This window comes from Coregonus clupeaformis, chromosome 29 (assembly GCF_020615455.1).
Source record: "Coregonus clupeaformis isolate EN_2021a chromosome 29, ASM2061545v1, whole genome shotgun sequence".
NCBI classification, from domain to species: domain Eukaryota; kingdom Metazoa; phylum Chordata; class Actinopteri; order Salmoniformes; family Salmonidae; genus Coregonus; species Coregonus clupeaformis.
The window spans coordinates 7707678-7727936 of record NC_059220.1 but is presented as its reverse complement, the minus strand read 5'-3'; the positions used below and the strand labels follow the sequence as shown (position 1 = coordinate 7727936).

The window sequence follows — 20259 nt, the reverse complement described above, 5'->3', positions numbered from 1 at the left end:
CGTCGTTTTATGTAGCTTAATAACACAAGATAGATATTGGTCTCCGCTAGGCTACGACATACAAGTGTCAAGTGTATTCTAAGGTCAACATTGAGCTCAGTCGTGGCCTGGGGTGGTCTAGTGCTTAGGGCTGCTGCAGTGCTTCATTTGAGCCAGATCCTGCCGGAACAGGATCCGTCACCTCTCCGTTTTGGACTGTTTCGTTCCTGTTTTGTACCTCTCACGGCATGAAGAACAATTATTGTCACCTTTTTGCAATGTAAAAATTATTTTATTTCTACGGGGTGGGTCACATTGAGACCAGGGTCTCATTTGCAAGGGAGCCCTGTGAACATGAACATACAATAAATTATGTCAATACAATAAATACAACAAGATGAATCAAAACAAACATATTAAACTCTTAAACTCCATCTAAACTATTGAGGAAATTTAAAGTCCTTCAAAAGCTTTCCAGTTTCACTAACTCACCCAATGATGCGCAGCTCACTCGCCGGTGATGGCCGGTTCATGGCAAAAGCCTCTCTCTCTTGTTTTACTTTACAATATTTGTTGATTCGGGTTGGGTTGGGCCGGCCCGGGTTTATGGTTTGAGCAACATTGTAGCCTATGTTTGAGACCAACGCGTTGCCGTGGCTGTGTGAGAAGCACGCCTGTATCTCTCACAGAACTAGAATGAGATTCATTTTCTATGATCTCTCCCCCTCTCTGCTCTGATAGACATGAGCCTGCAACTCCCATCCCTCCAGCGTTGCACTTCATCATTTATTTCCTTATAGAGCCACGCAAAGGGTTCTGGAGGAGCTGCAGCACGCCTGATAAATTAAAATACATTTGCCAAAGTTATAGAGTTACTGCTATCTGTTCAGAAAGAAATTAAATCATTCAGAATATCCTACTACACCATGAGGAAGCCTAAAATGTAGCCATAGAGGATACATAGCTTCTTTTAAAAATAGCCTAGATGTGGAGTGTAGCCCAATAACAAGGCCTAGCCTATAGTCGGGAATGAGCGGTACATCTGTCAGTCAACATCATACAGACAAAACAGGCCTTTCGCAATATTTCAAATACAATCGTTGGAAAACAAATGGCTCCTGCTGAAAATAGAAGACTCAAATCTGTCTGCTGTAGGCTACCAAAATATTTGATTAACTTCCAGATATTGTTTTACAAAGTATTTCCCAGTTGTCCCTAGGCTACAATTTGTGCAACTTCTGTAAGTGCCTCTACTCTACGCCACTACGCAAATGTGATGATATGGATGCAATGCTTTATTATAAATGTTTTAAAAATATATATATATATTATGCATTCCGACACCTCAAAGCTCCCCAGGTCACCCCCCTCTCGCGCTCACTTTCTTTTCCTGGTACCTCCCGATTTAGAAATGAAGCACTGGGTTGCTGCCTTCAGCGCACATATAGGTCTATCATGTCGGCGTGGGTTCGATTCCGGCCCACGCCCTTCTGGCACAAATAAGTAAATCCCCCCCATTTGACTCGATTTATTTACACATTTAAAATGTTTACCCCCGATCTTCATAATAAATGACCATTCCAGACACTTTTGGATAACATAAATAGGAAACCAATAAGTTAATAAGTCAGTAGGCTACACCAACATTAGTTAACATTCATACAAAGTGTTGGGTAAATTGCCACAGTAGATTTGCCGGTAGACGAGGAAATACTTTATTTATATTGGACAGAATGCTTGTTAAATAGATAAATTGCCCTTAGTCTGTTAAAAAAAAATGACACATTTGTTCCGATTACAATACCAAGCAGAGGGCAAACCAATAATGGTTGCAAGTGAGATCAGCTGTGCTGGTCAATTTAGCGTGTATTGATGATTTAACAAGACATCAGCTGTCGATAATCTTAGTGACATCGATGGTTGCAATAGGCCCCTTTGTTATTTTTATTATTTACCCCTAGCCTATCAATGAAAGGTGTGAAAACCGATAATAGGCAACTGTTTGTTTCCCCTGGCTGAGTTGATGAGCTGATTGGCCCATCAGTTGATTGACACATGTAGGACTACCGTAGAACAATACACTTTCCTCCAGTGTGGATATTCGGCCACGTTTTATAGTTAGGCTATGTATAATTTGTCAATATAGTTCTGGTCTTTGGTGTGGATCGAAAGCCTGTATTGTGTGGCTTTTAGTATTTCATTTCGTAAAGCTGTCAAGATGTTTATGCACTTGAACCTATCCAAAGACGATTTCGTTGAGGCTGAGACACTTTTCTTTCATGTTTACATTATCAGACTATTCGTTTTACTACTTGAAAACATTTAAATAAATGCAATGAATTTGTGGGCATAATGTAGACTCGGGCTGGTTACTATATCGCCCCGCACTGGGCATGAACTCACGAGGCTCGGAGCGTGCCGCTTGGACCACTGTGCTACGGCAGTTCACAATACTTCAGCAAGCACCAGAATACTGATGATACATAAGCGCGCTGTTATGTTGTTTTAAGCCTTGCCCTAACCATAACCGCTCGGAATTAATGCTTAAACTGTTAACCTTTTTTGAGTTGTTTCTGTTTTAACCCTGTCACCACGCGGAATTATTGCGTCAAAAATAGACGTTAATGGATTAGTTACAGGGCTGGATTTGAACCAGTGCCGACTTTGGTGACAGTAACCACTGGACCACACAGGCATTGAGGAAAGCAATCGTTTAATCTGCCTATTTCTTGCCTTCAACATATAATAAAACAATTAAAACTGATTTTTCATTACAAAAATACATTTATTCCATATAAATATGTAAATGTATTATAATCCACATAAGAATTCACACGAGACACACTGTAGCCTACACATAGCCTACACAAGGTACTATGTAGGTACATTACTGTATTGTGTATGTACACTGAACAAAAATATAAACGCAACATGCAACAATTTCAAAGATTTTACTGAGTTACAGTTCATTGAAGGAAATCAGTCAATTGAAATAAATAAATTAGGCCCTAATCTATGGATTTCACATGACCGGGCAGGGGCGCAGCCATGGGTGGGGCTGGGAGGGCATAGGCCCACCCACTGGGGAGCCAGGCCCAGCCAGTCAGAATACGTTTTTTCTTTCCACAAAAGGGCTTTATTGCAGACGGAAATACTCTCCTGCGAGGAAAGGGTCAAATTAAGATCTTACATCTGTATTTATCTCTCTCCCAGGGTAACAAACCCAGGCAGATCTCTGAGCGGCTGTATGTCTCTCTCTCTCCCAGGGTAACAAACCCAGGCAGATCTCTGAGCGGCTGTATGTCTCTCTCTCTCCCAGGGTAACAAACAGAGGCAGATCTCTGAGCGGCTGCGGGATGCTCAGAGTAAAAGGAAGGTGCAACGTAGCGAGCTGGAGCTGGCCAACCAGAGACGAGACACAGCCAGACAGGACATCAACTCCCTGCAGAGACAACTAGAGGTGTGTCTGTCAGTCTTTCTCTCTGTCTCTCTGTCTTTCTGTCTGATGTCCCCTCCTGATGATGCGTTTCCTACTCCTGTGCTTCAGGAGTACCAGAGGAAGCTGTCCCAGCTGACTCCAGAACAGCAGAGGCTCAGTGACAAACTGAGGAACATGGCCCTCAACAACCTGCCAGGTACTGACTGAGACTAAGTTAGGCTGGGGTGTAGGGCTGCGGTGTAGGGCTATACTAGGGTGTATGGATGGGGTATAGGGCTATACTAGGGTGTATGGATGGGGTATAGGGCTATACTAGGGTGTATGGATGGGGTATAGGGCTATACTAGGGTGTATGGATGGGGTATAGGGCTATACTAGGGTGTATGGATGGGGTATAGGGCTATACTAGGGTGTATGGATGGGGTATAGGGCTATACTAGGGTGTAGGGATGGGGTATAGGGCTATACTAGGGTGTATGGATGGGGTATAGGGCTATACTAGGGTGTATGGATGGGGTATAGGGCTATACTAGGGTGTAGGGATGGGGTATAGGGCTATACTAGGGTGTATGGATGGGGTATAGGGCTATACTAGGGTGTATGGATGGGGTATAGGGCTATACTAGGGTGTAGGGATGGGGTATAGGGCTATACTAGGGTGTATGGATGGGGTATAGGGCTATACTAGGGTGTATGGATGGGGTATAGGGCTATACTAGGGTGTAGGGATGGGGTATAGGGCTATACTAGGGTGTATGGATGGGGTATAGGGCTATACTAGGGTGTATGGATGGGGTATAGGGCTATACTAGGGTGTATGGATGGGGTATAGGGCTATACTAGGGTGTATGGATGGGGTATAGGGCTATACTAGGGTGTAGGGATGGGGTATAGGGCTATACTAGGGTGTATGGATGGGGTATAGGGCTATACTAGGGTGTATGGATGGGGTATAGGGCTATACTAGGGTGTATGGATGGGGTATAGGGCTATACTAGGGTGTATGGATGGGGTATAGGGCTATACTAGGGTGTAGGGATGGGGTATAGGGCTATACTAGGGTGTATGGATGGGGTATAGGGCTATACTAGGGTGTAGGGCTGCGGTGTAGGGCTATACTAGGGTGTAGGGATGGGGTATAGGGCTATACTAGGGTGTATGGATGGGGTATAGGGCTATACTAGGGTGTAGGGATGGGGTATAGGGCTATACTAGGGTGTAGGGATGGGGTATAGGGCTATACTAGGGTGTAGGGATGGGGTATAGGGCTATACTAGGGTGTAGGGCTGCGGTGTAGGGCTATACTAGGGTGTATGGATGGGGTATAGGGCTATACTAGGGTGTAGGGATGGGGTATAGGGCTATACTAGGGTATAGGGCTATACTAGGGTGTATGGATGGGGTATAGGGCTATACTAGGGTGTATGGATGGGGTATAGGGCTATACTAGGGTGTATGGATGGGGTATAGGGCTATACTAGGGTGTAGGGATGGGGTATAGGGCTATACTAGGGTGTAGGGATGGGGTATAGGGCTATACTAGGGTGTAGGGATAGGGTATAGGGGCTATACTAGGGTGTAGGGCTGGGGTATAGGGCTATACCAGGGTGTATGGATGGGGTATAGGGCTATACTAGGGTGTATGGATGGGGTATAGGGCTATACTAGGGTGTATGGATGGGGTATAGGGCTATACTAGGGTGTAGGGATGGGGTATAGGGCTATACTAGGGTGTAGGGATGGGGTATAGGGCTATACTAGGGTGTAGGGATAGGGTATAGGGCTATACTAGGGTGTAGGGATGGGGTATAGGGCTATACTAGGGTGTAGGGATGGGGTATAGGGCTATACTAGGGTGTATGGATGGGGTATAGGGCTATACTAGGGTGTATGGATGGGGTATAGGGCTATACTAGGGGTGTATGGATGGGGTATAGGGCTATACTAGGGTGTATGGATGGGGTATAGGGCTATACTAGGGTGTAGGGATGGGGTATAGGGCTATACTAGGGTGTATGGATGGGGTATAGGGCTATACTAGGGTGTATGGATGGGGTATAGGGCTATACTAGGGTGTAGGGATGGGGTATAGGGCTATACTAGGGTGTATGGATGGGGTATAGGGCTATACTAGGGTGTAGGGATGGGGTATAGGGCTATACTAGGGTGTAGGGATGGGGTATAGGGCTATACTAGGGTGTATGGATGGGGTATAGGGCTATACTAGGGTGTAGGGATGGGGTATAGGGCTATACTAGGGTATAGGGATGGGGTATAGGGCTATACTAGGGTGTATGGATGGGGTATAGGGCTATACTAGGGTGTATGGATGGGGTATAGGGCTATACTAGGGTGTAGGGATAGGGTATAGGGCTATACTAGGGTGTAGGGATGGGGTATAGGGCTATACTAGGGTGTAGGGATGGGGTATAGGGCTATACTAGGGTATAGGGCTATACTAGGGTGTATGGATGGGGTATAGGGCTATACTAGGGTGTATGGATGGGGTATAGGGCTATACTAGGGTGTATGGATGGGGTATAGGGCTATACTAGGGTGTATGGATGGGGTATAGGGCTATACTAGGGTGTAGGGATAGGGTATAGGGCTATACTAGGGTGTAGGGATGGGGTATAGGGCTATACTAGGGTGTAGGGATGGGGTATAGGGCTATACTAGGGTATAGGGCTATACTAGGGTGTATGGATGGGGTATAGGGCTATACTAGGGTGTATGGATGGGGTATAGGGCTATACTAGGGTGTATGGATGGGGTATAGGGCTAGGTATAGGGCTATACGGATGGGGTATAGGGCTATACTAGGGTGTAGGGATGGGGTATAGGGCTATACTAGGGTGTATGGATGGGGTATAGGGCTATACTAGGGTGTAGGGATGGGGTATAGGGCTATACTAGGGTGTATGGATGGGGTATAGGGCTAGGTATAGGGCTATACGGATGGGGTATAGGGCTATACTAGGGTGTAGGGATGGGGTATAGGGCTATACTAGGGTGTATGGATGGGGTATAGGGCTATACTAGGGTGTAGGGATGGGGTATAGGGCTATACTAGGGTGTAGGGATGGGGTATAGGGCTATACTAGGGTGTAGGGCTGCGGTGTAGGGCTATACTACATTTTACATTTTAGTCATTTAGTAGACGCTCTTATCCCCAGAGCGACTTAGTTAGTGAGTGCATACATTTTTCATACTGGCCCCCCATGGGAATCGAACTCACAACCCTGGCGTTGCAAGCGCCATGCTCTACCAACTGAGCTACAGGAGGCTAGGGTGTATGGATGGGGTATAGGGCTATACTAGGGGTGTATGGATGGGGTATAGGGCTATACTAGGGTGTATGGATGGGGTATAGGGCTATACCAGGGTGTATGGATGGGGTATAGGGCTATACTAGGGTGTATGGATGGGGTATAGGGCTAGGTATAGGGCTATACTAGGGTGTATGGATGGGGTATAGGGCTATACTAGGGTGTATGGATGGGGTATAGGGCTATACCAGGGTGTAGGGATGGGGTATAGGGCTATACTAGGGTGTATGGATGGGGTATAGGGCTATACTAGGGTGTAGGGATGGGGTATAGGGCTATACTAGGGTGTATGGATGGGGTATAGGGCTATACTAGGGTGTATGGATGGGGTATAGAGCTATACTAGGGTGTATGGATGGGGTATAGGGCTATACTAGGGTGTATGGATGGGGTATAGGGCTATACTAGGGTGTAGGGATGGGGTATAGGGCTATACCAGGGTGTATGGATGGGGTATAGGGCTATACTAGGGTGTATGGATGGGGTATAGGGCTATACTAGGGTGTAGGGGTGGGGTATAGGGCTATACTAGGGTGTAGGGGTGGGGTATAGGGCTATACTAGGGTGTAGGGATGGGGTATAGGGCTATACTAGGGTGTATGGATGGGGTATAGGGCTATACTAGGGTGTATGGATGGGGTATAGGGCTATACTAGGGTGTATGGATGGGGTATAGGGCTATACTAGGGTGTATGGATGGGGTATAGGGCTATACTAGGGTGTATGGATGGGGTATAGGGCTATCCTAGGGTGTAGGGATGGGGTATAGGGCTATACCAGGGTGTATGGATGGGGTATAGGGCTATACTAGGGTGTAGGGATGGGGTATAGGGCTATACTAGGGTGTATGGATGGGGTATAGGTCTATACTAGGGTGTAGGGATGGGGTATAGGGCTATACTAGGGTGTATGGATGGGGTATAGGGCTATACTAGGGTGTATGGATGGGGTATAGGGCTATACTAGGGTGTAGGGATGGGGTATAGGGCTATACTAGGGTGTAGGGATGGGGTATAGGGCTATACCAGGGTGTATGGATGGGGTATAGGGCTATACTAGGGTGTATGGATGGGGTATAGGGCTATACTAGGGTGTATGGATGGGGTATAGGGCTATACTAGGGTGTATGGATGGGGTATAGGGCTATACTAGGGTGTAGGGCTGCGGTGTAGGGCTATACTAGGGTGTATGGATGGGGTATAGGGCTATACTAGGGTGTATGGATGGGGTATAGGGCTATACTAGGGTGTATGGATTGGGTATAGGGCTATACTAGGGTGTATGGATGGGGTATAGGGCTATACTAGGGTGTAGGGATGGGGTATAGGGCTATACTAGGGTGTAGGGATGGGGTATAGGGCTATACTAGGGTGTAGGGATAGGGTATAGGGCTATACTAGGGTGTAGGGCTGGGGTATAGGGCTATACCAGGGTGTATGGATGGGGTATAGGGCTATACTAGGGTGTATGGATGGGGTATAGGGCTATACTAGGGTGTATGGATGGGGTATAGGGCTATACTAGGGTGTAGGGATGGGGTATAGGGCTATACTAGGGTGTAGGGATGGGGTATAGGGCTATACTAGGGTGTAGGGATAGGGTATAGGGCTATACTAGGGTGTAGGGATGGGGTATAGGGCTATACTAGGGTGTAGGGATGGGGTATAGGGCTATACTAGGGTGTATGGATGGGGTATAGGGCTATACTAGGGTGTATGGATGGGGTATAGGGCTATACTAGGGTGTATGGATGGGGTATAGGGCTATACTAGGGTGTATGGATGGGGTATAGGGCTATACTAGGGTGTAGGGATGGGGTATAGGGCTATACTAGGGTGTATGGATGGGGTATAGGGCTATACTAGGGTGTATGGATGGGGTATAGGGCTATACTAGGGTGTAGGGATGGGGTATAGGGCTATACTAGGGTGTATGGATGGGGTATAGGGCTATACTAGGGTGTAGGGATGGGGTATAGGGCTATACTAGGGTGTAGGGATGGGGTATAGGGCTATACTAGGGTGTATGGATGGGGTATAGGGCTATACTAGGGTGTAGGGATGGGGTATAGGGCTATACTAGGGTATAGGGATGGGGTATAGGGCTATACTAGGGTGTATGGATGGGGTATAGGGCTATACTAGGGTGTATGGATGGGGGTATAGGGCTATACTAGGGTGTAGGGATAGGGTATAGGGCTATACTAGGGTGTAGGGATGGGGTATAGGGCTATACTAGGGTGTAGGGATGGGGTATAGGGCTATACTAGGGTATAGGGCTATACTAGGGTGTATGGATGGGGTATAGGGCTATACTAGGGTGTATGGATGGGGTATAGGGCTATACTAGGGTGTATGGATGGGGTATAGGGCTAGGTATAGGGCTATACTAGGGTGTATGGATGGGGTATAGGGCTATACTAGGGTGTAGGGATAGGGTATAGGGCTATACTAGGGTGTAGGGATGGGGTATAGGGCTATACTAGGGTGTAGGGATGGGGTATAGGGCTATACTAGGGTATAGGGCTATACTAGGGTGTATGGATGGGGTATAGGGCTATACTAGGGTGTATGGATGGGGTATAGGGCTATACTAGGGTGTATGGATGGGGTATAGGGCTAGGTATAGGGCTATACGGATGGGGTATAGGGCTATACTAGGGTGTAGGGATGGGGTATAGGGCTATACTAGGGTGTATGGATGGGGTATAGGGCTATACTAGGGTGTAGGGATGGGGTATAGGGCTATACTAGGGTGTAGGGATGGGGTATAGGGCTATACTAGGGTGTAGGGCTGCGGTGTAGGGCTATACTACATTTTACATTTTAGTCATTTAGTAGACGCTCTTATCCCCAGAGCGACTTAGTTAGTGAGTGCATACATTTTTCATACTGGCCCCCCATGGGAATCGAACTCACAACCCTGGCGTTGCAAGCGCCATGCTCTACCAACTGAGCTACAGGAGGCTAGGGTGTATGGATGGGGTATAGGGCTATACTAGGGTGTATGGATGGGGTATAGGGCTATACTAGGGTGTATGGATGGGGTATAGGGCTATACCAGGGTGTAGGGATGGGGTATAGGGCTATACTAGGGTGTATGGATGGGGTATAGGGCTAGGTATAGGGCTATACTAGGGTGTATGGATGGGGTATAGGGCTATACTAGGGTGTATGGATGGGGTATAGGGCTATACCAGGGTGTAGGGATGGGGTATAGGGCTATACTAGGGTGTATGGATGGGGTATAGGGCTATACTAGGGTGTAGGGATGGGGTATAGGGCTATACTAGGGTGTATGGATGGGGTATAGGGCTATACTAGGGTGTATGGATGGGGTATAGAGCTATACTAGGGTGTATGGATGGGGTATAGGGCTATACTAGGGTGTATGGATGGGGTATAGGGCTATACTAGGGTGTAGGGATGGGGTATAGGGCTATACCAGGGTGTATGGATGGGGTATAGGGCTATACTAGGGTGTATGGATGGGGTATAGGGCTATACTAGGGTGTAGGGGTGGGGTATAGGGCTATACTAGGGTGTAGGGGTGGGGTATAGGGCTATACTAGGGTGTAGGGATGGGGTATAGGGCTATACTAGGGTGTATGGATGGGGTATAGGGCTATACTAGGGTGTATGGATGGGGTATAGGGCTATACTAGGGTGTATGGATGGGGTATAGGGCTATACTAGGGTGTATGGATGGGGTATAGGGCTATACTAGGGTGTATGGATGGGGTATAGGGCTATCCTAGGGTGTAGGGATGGGGTATAGGGCTATACCAGGGTGTATGGATGGGGTATAGGGCTATACTAGGGTGTAGGGATGGGGTATAGGGCTATACTAGGGTGTATGGATGGGGTATAGGTCTATACTAGGGTGTAGGGATGGGGTATAGGGCTATACTAGGGGTGTATGGATGGGGTATAGGGCTATACTAGGGTGTATGGATGGGGTATAGGGCTATACTAGGGTGTAGGGATGGGGTATAGGGCTATACTAGGGTGTATGGATGGGGTATAGGGGTATACTAGGGTGTAGGGATGGGGTATAGGGCTATACTAGGGTGTAGGGATGGGGTATAGGGCTATACTAGGGTGTATGGATGGGGTATAGGTCTATCCTAGGGTGTAGGGATGGGGTATAGGTCTATACTAGGGTGTAGGGATGGGGTATACAGTAGGACTGGGGTATACAGTGGGGAGAACAAGTATTTGATACACTGCCAATTTTGCAGGTTTTCCTACTTACAAAGCATGTAAAGGTCTGTAATTTTATCATAGGTACACTTCAACTGTGAGAGACGGAATCTAAAACAAAAATCCAGAAAATCACATTGTATGATTTTTAAGTAATTAATTTGCATTTTATTGCATTACATAAGTATTTGATCACCTACCAACCAGTTAGAATTCCGGCTCTCACAGACCTGTTAGTTTTTCTTTAAGAAGGCCTCCTGTTCTCCACTCATTACCTGTATTAACTGCACCTGTTTGAACTCGTTACCTGTATAAAAGACACCTGTCCACAAACTCAATCAAACAGACGCCAACCTCTCCACAATGGCCAAGACCAGAGAGCTGTGTAAGGACATCAGGGATAAAATTGTAGACCTGCACAAGGCTGGGATGGGCTGCAGGACCATAGGCAAGCAGCTTGGTGAGAAGGCAACAACTGTTGGCGCAATTATTAGAAAATGGAAGAAGTTCAAGATGACGGTCAATCACCCTCGGTCTGGGGCTCCATGCAAGATCTCACCACGTGGGGCATCAATGATCATGAGGAAGGTGAGGGATCAGCCCAGAACTACACAGCAGGACCTGGTCAATGACCTGAAGAGAGCTGGGACCACAGTCTCAAATAAAACCATTAGTAACACACTACGCCGTCATGGATTAAAATCCTGCAGCGCACGCAAGGTCCCCCTGCTCATGCCAGCGCATGTCCAGGCCCGTCTGAAGTTTGCCAATGACAATCTGGATGATCCAGAGGAGGAATGGGAGAAGGTCATGTGGTCTGAGGAGACAAAAATAGAGCTTTTTGGTCTAAACTCCACTCGCCGTGTTTGGAGAAAGAAGAAGGATGAGTACAACCCCAAGAACACCATCCCAACTGTGAAACATGGAGGTGGAAACATCATTCTTTGGGGATGCTTTTCTGCAAAGGGGACATGACGACTGCACCGTATTGAGGGGAGGATGGATGGGGCCATGTATCGCGAGATCTTGGCCAACAACCTCCTTCCTCAGTAAGAGCATTGAAGATGGGTCGTGGCTGGGTCTTCCAGCATGACAACAACCCGAAACACACAGCTAGGGCAACTAAGGAGTGGCTCCGTAAGAAGCATCTCAAGGTCCTGGAGTGGCCTAGCCAGTCTCCAGACCTGAACCCAATAGAAAATCTTTGGAGGGAGCTGAAAGTCCGTATTGCCCAGCGACAGCCCCGAAACCTGAAGGATCTGGAGAAGGTCTGTATGGAGGAGTGGGCCAAAATCCCTGCTGCAGTGTGTGCAAACCTGGTCAAGACCTACAGGAAACATATGATCTCTGTAATTGCAAACAAAGGTTTCTGTACCAAATATTAAGTTCTGCTTTTCTGATGTATCAAATACTTATGTCATGCAATAAAATAGAAATTAATTACTTAAAAATCATACAATGTGATTTTCTGGATTTTTGTTTTAGATTCCGTCTCTCACAGTTGAAGTGTACCTATGATAAAAATTACAGACCTCTACATGCTTTGTAAGTAGGAAAACCTGCAAAATCAGCAGTGTATCAAATACTTGTTCTCCCCACTGTATAATAGGGCTATACTAGGCCATGTTCCACATTCAGTCAAACATGACAATCTCACATGACTGAATAGGATGCCATGTTTGAAGACATACAGTGCCTTCATAAAGTATTCATACGCCTTGACTTATTCCACATTTTGTTGAAACAGCCTGATTTTTTTTCTCACCCATCAACACACAATACCCCATAATGACAAAGTGATTTATTGAAAATCAAATACAGAAATATCTAATTTACATAAGTATTCACATTCTTCAGTCAATACTTTGTAGAAGCACCTTTGGCGGCTATTACAGCTTTGAGTCGTCTATCAGTTTTGCACATCTGGATTTGCAGATTTTCTCCCACTCTTCCTTGCAGATTTTCTCAAGCTCTGTTAACTTAGATGGGGAGCGGCGGTGAACAGCAATCTTCAAGTATTTCCACAGATTTTCAATGGGATTCAAGTCTGTGCTTTGGCTGGGCCACTCAAGGATTTTCACATTCTTATTCTGAAGCCATTCCAGTGTTGCTTTGACTGTATGCTTGGGGTCATTGTCCTGTTGGAATGTAAATCTTCGCCTCTGTCTGTCAAGAGTGCTGTATGTGGATGTGGTGCAGGAATCAGGCGCAGGACACAGAAGCTTCGTCCAACATTTAGTACTCCAAACACAACACGAGCCAAAAGGAGCCCGGAGACGAGCGATTACGCACACAGGCGTAAACTAACAAATAAATAACTAACGCGCACACACGTGCGGAAACCTCTCCTACAACAACGGAGAAAAACCAAACACAGTCTCAGTAGACAGGTAGCGCAATCACACACAACACCTGACAAACAAAACGAGAACTTAAAGGACACATAATCAACGCTAAACGACAACAGGTGTACAACATTAAGACAAAACCAAACGAACATCGAAAACATACAACGGTGGTAGCTAGTACTCCGGGGACGACGACCGCCGAAGCCTGCCCGAGCAAGGAGGAGAAGCAGCCTCGGCCGAAACCGTGACACCGTCTAAGGTTGTTTGCACTCTGAAGCAGGTTCTCGTCAAGGATTTGCCTGTATTTGGCTCCATTCATTGTTCCTGCTATCCTTACCAGCCTCCCTGTCGCTGAAAAGCATCCCAATAGCATGATGCTGCCACCACCATGCTTCACGGTAGGGATGAGCTGTGCCTGATTCTCCAGACAAAGCTCAAGTACATTTTTTGTCTCATCAGACCACAGCATCTTTTGCCTTATGCTCTTGAGTCTTTCACTGGTCTTTTTGCAAACTCCCAGGCGTGCTGTCATGAGCCTTCTTTCTCAGGAGTGGCTTCCATCTGGCCACTCTCCCATAAAGCCCAGATTGGTGAAGTGCTGTAGAGACTGTTGTCCTTCTGGCAGGTTCTCCCATCTCAGCCAAGGAACTCTGTAGTTTTGTCAGGGTGGACATTGTGTTCTTGGTCAACCTCCCTGACCAAGGTCCTTCTTGCCCGGTTGCTCAGTTTGGTCGGACGGACAGCTCTAGGCAAAGTCTGGATAATTCCAATTTCCCAATGATGAATACCACTGTGCTCTTGGAATCTTTCAGCACTCTAGAAATTGTTTTATACCCTTCCTCAGAAATATGCCTCATCACAATTCTATCTCGGATATCTACGGACAGTTCCTTGGATGATTGGTAAATGAGATATTTCAGTATTTCATGTACATAAAATTCTAAAAACATGTTTTCACATTGTCGTTATAGGGTATTGTGTGTTGATGGGTGAAAAACGAATCTATTTAATCCATTTAAAATTCAGGCTGTAAAAAGTCAAGGGGTATGAATACTTTCTGAAGGCACTGTAGTGAGTGTTACTAAACATCCCCTCTCCTGTCATCCATGGTTGTAACCCGTCTTCCTGCTGTTCCCAGTCTCCACCATATCCACCCTAAAGCGCAGTGCCAGCGAGAAGGACGGAGCCTGTCGTAAACTGAAGCAACAGGTGGACGCTCTGGAGAAAGAGACGGCTGCTAAACTGGTCGACATGGATCATTACCAGAACGACATACAGGTACGTACAGACCAGTACAGACCAGTACAGACCAGTACAGACCAGTACAGACCAGCTGGTTGTCTAACACCCATGTCTCAGTTCATTTTAACACTACTCTACTCGCTCAAATGTTGTGGTAAAAAGTTGAAGTAGAACAGTCTACCTGTATTAAAGTGAATATATGACGGGGCTTTCCAACACGGTCCCTGGAGAGCTAGCCTCCTGTAGGTTTTCACTCCAACCCCAGTTGTAACTAACCTGATTCAGCTTATCAACCAGCTAATTATTAGAATCAGGTGTGTTAGATTAAGGTTGGAGTGAAAACCTACAGGATGGTTGCTCTCCAGATTGATTGTTAACGTGATTGATATGAGACAGGGCTGGAATGATTCACTAATTTGTTTGGCAAATATGATTGATAACCAAATAAAGGAAAACCCTTGAATGAGTAGGTGTTCTAAAACCTTTGACCGGTAGTGTTTATATATATATATATCTTTCTCTCTATATATATATATATATATATATATATATATATATATATATATATATAAACTCAGCAAAAAAAGAAACGTCCTTTCACTGTCAATGGCGTTTATTTTCAGCAAAGTTAACGTGTAAATATTTGTATGAACATAACAAGATTCAACAACTGAGACATTACATTTTACATTTTAGTCATTTAGCAGACGCTCTTATCCAGAGCGACTTACAGTTAGTGAGTGCATACATAATTTGTAAAAAAAAAATCTTATACTGGCCCCCCGTGGGAATCGAACCCACAACTCTGGCGTTGCAAACGCCATGCTCTACCAACTGAGCTACAGCTTAGTGGTTAAGAGCGTTGTACCAGTAACCGAAAGGTCGCTGGTTCTAATCCCCGAGCCGACTAGGTGAAAAATCTGACGATGTGCCCTTGAGCAAGGCACTTAACCCTAATTGCTCCTGTAAGTCGCTCTGGATAAGAGCGTCTGCTAAATGACTAATTATTATTATTGATTTATTATGAGCAGGGACCCTGGGCATCTTTTTGGGGTGTTTTTCAGAGTCAGTAGAAAGGCCTCTTTAGTGTCCTAAGTTTTCATAACTGTGACCTTAATTGCCTACCGTCTGTAAGCTGTTAGTGTCTTCACGACCGTTCCACAGGTGCATGTTCATTAATAGTTTATGGTTCATTGAACAAGCATGGGAAACAGTGTTTAAAACCTTTTCAATGAAGATCTGTGAAGTTATTTGGAATTTTATGAATTATCATTGAAAGACCGGGTCCTGACAGGGTTTATTTTGTTCCTGAGTGTATATATATATATTTATCTCTATCTATCTCAACAGCATCTACCCCCAAGCCATAAGACTCCTGAACAGCTAATCATTGCTACCCAGACTATTTGCACTGCCCCCCCACCCCCCTCTTTTACGCTGCTGCTACTCTCTGTTTATTATCTATCCATAGTCACTTTAACTATAGCTACATGTACATATTACCTCAATTACCTCAACTAGCCGGTGCCCCCGCACATTGACTCTACACCGGTACCCCCCTGTATATAGCCTCCCTACTGTTATTTTATTTTACTGCTACTCTTTAGTTATTTGCTTTTTTTTTTTTTTACTTAACACTTAAACAAACAAAAAAAACTTTAAAAAATGCATTGTTGGTTAACCTCTTCATCACTAGGCACCTGGCTAAAGTGCCTGCCTCAAAAATGCATGCCCAAATTGAATAGAGTATATCTCCAAAACGACAAGAGCTATAAACATAATCTTGGTAGCAAAAGAAAGGTAACACATGTGAGATGTATCTTGAAGTGAAATAATTAATGTGGGTATTACTGTGTCAGAGGACATGAAGCTAGAACACAGCATAAATTGGGAGGTTTTGATTCCACCTGAAAGTAACTTCAGGTTTTATAGGGAATGCTTTATTGGACTTATGCAGCTGCAGCCCCTAACCACTATGGGACCATAGCCCAATATCTGACGAGTACTTATGTGAAGTTTCATGCCAATAAAGTAAAGTAAACCAAAGTTGTAGGGGTTGTAGTTGAAGTATGTTTAGGCGGATTACCAAATGGAGACGTTTGGGTAGATTTGGGCACCATCAGTGCCATTTGACTTTTATCAGGTACCAGACAGCAAAAGTCATAAACATTTTTCACTAACATATTATCACTGTATGTGTGTACATTTCATCAAAATACAACTGTTTTGATGGTGTTTCCAATGTCCTCCCAGACCTCTATACGCGTTCCCATTAAAATTAACCATACAATGGGAAAGTTTGACTCCAAACTGAGCAGATTTATTAGAAACAACAAATTTAAAAACAAAACGTCCACACATCCCAAAACTATAAACAATGATATGGTGTCCTTGGGTGGGTTGTCACACAAAACGTAGACCCCTTTTTACCCTAAAACCTTGCTGTCGTGCCAATCCTTGAAGCAGTTACGCTTTGATGTAAGGAACAAAGGGACTTGGCACTTCCTGCAGTACACAGGTGTTTTCACTTTGGGGATGCCAACATCCAGACATCTCCTACAGTTCTTCCTGTGTTTGCTGGCACCGTCACCATAGTATTCTGGCATGCAGGATGTTGGTGGTGGTCGTGGTGGAGGTTGTGGTTCAGACTGTTTAGCAAAGCTCACCATTTCTGTGAGTAGCTTTTCCCCTGAACTTCTTCTGTTTGTACGGATTAGTGGGGTTGTTCTTATGGAGTTCTTTGTGAAGTAGGCAACTATTTACAACAGCAATATCAACAAAATGAAAAATGAAAGTCTTATACCATTTCATCGTCTTGTGGTGAACACTGCAGTATCCAATCAATGCGTCGGATAAATCCACTCCACCCATGCTCCGGTTGTAGTCGGCTACCGCATCTGGGACGGGCACAGTTTTAGTCTGCCATACAACACCCTCTTTTACCTTCCTTTTGACCGTTTGTCCACTAAATGCTTCATGTACAGTGGAGCACATGGTTACCTCACGTGTGTCCATCCATTTTTACAAATAATACATTTCCTTTGCGTATCCACTGCAAATCTCCCCTTTCTGCTTTTTTTTGGCAGGTTGTTCCTTTTGGTTTGTGGGAAACCAATCCTGTTCGTTCTAACTGTCCCACAGGCACCAGTGTTTCTTCTACGTAGTTCCTGAAAAAGGGGCAGGGCTAGAATATAAATAGTCTACAGAAAGTGTATAGCCCCCACCGAGTAGAGGGAATGGCATCAAGTCCATAACTGAAGTGTAGCTTAGACCCTGGCCTGGTGTGAACACACTCTTGCCTTCATAAACAAAACAATTCCACGTATAAGCAGTGTGAGAGTCAGCCAGTACAAATAATTTATACCCCCACTTAGTGGGCTTTGCTTTCATATATTGCTGCATACTTATTCTCGCCTTGGATGCCACCATCCTTTCGTCTATGGAGATGTTTTGGTATGGCTGGAAATGTGATTAGCAGGCATTGGTAAGCTCAGTGTACAGGGGCTTGATCTTGAAAAATCTATCATATTCTGTAGTGCTTTTTTTTAGTGTTGTTGGCTTCATCGTCTTCTGGTTTGCTCAAGTGCAGTGACCACATGACTGCTTCAAAGCGGTCTCGTGTCATAGTGTCTCCAGGGAAGCGGAAAATATATGGCCATTCCTTCCTCCAGTAGGTGCCCCTCTCGTGTACAGAGACAAGCCCTGAGTATAGCAGAATTGCCAGGAAAATGTAAAAAATCTCTCATCGTTAGTGGTATCCAAGCGAATTTCAGTCCGGACTGCAGTCTTTTGGCAGCATTTGCATTAGTGTTGCAAATTATTGTGCAGACAACCGAAGTGCTAAAAAAACAGTTGAAAGAGTGAAAGGGGAGACCATGACGCAGTGGTGTCGATTGTGGGGCCTGGGACTGGTGGGCATAAACCGGATTGGGTCGTTCATCATCCTCTTCTCTATTATGCCACCTATCATCTTCTTCCTCTTCTTCCTCCCCGACTCTTGGCCTACCTCCACCACGCTGACTTAAACTTGCGCGTGGGCCTCTAAGCTAAGCTAGCTAACCTAGCGCTAACTTACGTTGAGCTTCAGTTACTCAAATAGATATTTTAGAATGTATGTTTTGTACTCATACAGTAAATTAGTAATAGTAGTATTAGAAGTAATAAATAACAATAGGATTACATACTCTTCTGATGCTTGAGTAGGGCCCTGGACACGATTTACCTTCGTTCTCATCGTTGGGGTCTAAGTAGGTCCTCATCGTCCGATTCAGAGTCAATGGGGATACGTGGAGTCCAACTTTCATCTGTTACAATTAATAACGCCTCTGTAACTGTATATTTGTTACTAGAGCCTGCCATATTTTAATAAACTTTGTGTTTTACCTCCGAAATTCAAGTGCTGTTTTGCGCTCTGCGTAACCGTGCATAATGCAGCAAGTCAACTAATATGATACAATGAGGTGCGCACTTGGATATTTCAACAACCGGTTGGTCGATTTTGACATGTGACCCCTCTATCGAAAGCTCTGGATCAGTATAATTAAATTAGCACAATTACAAGCCACTGAGATTGCATCATATATCCAGAAGATGGCGACAAAACAGTGCCTGTTGTGATTGAAAGAAACTACTGACTTCATCTTCAAACACATTGTTGGCCATGTAAAACGATGGAAACTCATTGAAATCGACTCGAAATGAGAGAGAGACACTAGAGTATCTTTTCAAGTGGTTTTATTCGATCAGACACTACTTTTGGTAACAAAAACAACAAAGGTAAGACGCAGTTTGTTGTTGTGATAAAAAAAATGGAAGTTTGTTATTGACGTTCTTTGATTAATAGTTTAGTGAGTGTTGGTCATAGAGGAACATGGAGGTTGGAATCTGTGAGGTTGCAGCTTTCGAATGGTGTATCGTTTGTGTAGGTAGGTTGAGAAAAATACGTTATCTGTCTACGAATATACGGGCATGCACGGTTTCAAAATACAGTACTGGTTTTGCTATATGCTTATATATTTGCTTGGAGTCTGAATGTTATTTCATTTGGGCAACAACAGTTTAGCTAGATTCCCAGTTGAGACGCTTCTCGTTCCAGTAGTGTATAACATTCAGGTATTCACACACGTTTAAAACCCGTACTACGTCATAGTTTGCGATTGCGGGAGGAGTACCCCGGATATGGGGAACCTCGGGCTGAAGAGGTTAAGGGCTTGGAAGGAAGCATTTCACTGTAATGTCTACACCTGTTGTATTCGGCGCATGTGGCAAATACAATTTGATTTGCTTTGATCTGTCTGTCTGTCTGTCTGTCTGGCTGTCTGTCTGTCTGTCTGTCTGTCTGCACACTACCGGTTAAAGTTTTAGAACACCTACTCATTTAAGGGTTTTTCTTTATTTTTTACTATTTTCTACATTGTAGAATAATAGTGAAGACATCAAAACTATGAAATAACACATATGGAATCATGTAGTAACCAATTTTTTTTTAAACAAAACAAAATATATTTTTTATTTGAGATTCTTCAAATAGCCACCCTTTGCCTTGATGACAGCTTTGGACACTCCTGGCATTCTCTCGACCAGCTTCACGAGGTAGTCACCTGGAATGCATTTCAATTAACAGGTATGCCTTCTTAAAAGCTAATTTGTGGAATTTATTTAAAAGTTATTGAAATGTTCCGTATTGACTGACCTTCATGTCTTAATGTAATGATGGGACT

The 20259-nt window shown here is 44.9% G+C and overlaps 1 protein-coding gene across 1 annotated transcript in view; it reads left to right on the top strand.

The window, feature by feature from the left end:
* LOC121544610 (intersectin-2) overlaps window positions 1-20259 on the top strand; it is a 79004-nt gene that overhangs the window by 21972 nt on the left and 36773 nt on the right. The window contains exons 13-15 of the mRNA XM_041854590.2: window positions 3299-3439; window positions 3527-3614; window positions 14436-14575. Coding sequence (XP_041710524.1) covers window positions 3299-3439; window positions 3527-3614; window positions 14436-14575 — 369 coding nt within the window. The remainder of the gene's footprint in view (window positions 1-3298; window positions 3440-3526; window positions 3615-14435; window positions 14576-20259) is intronic.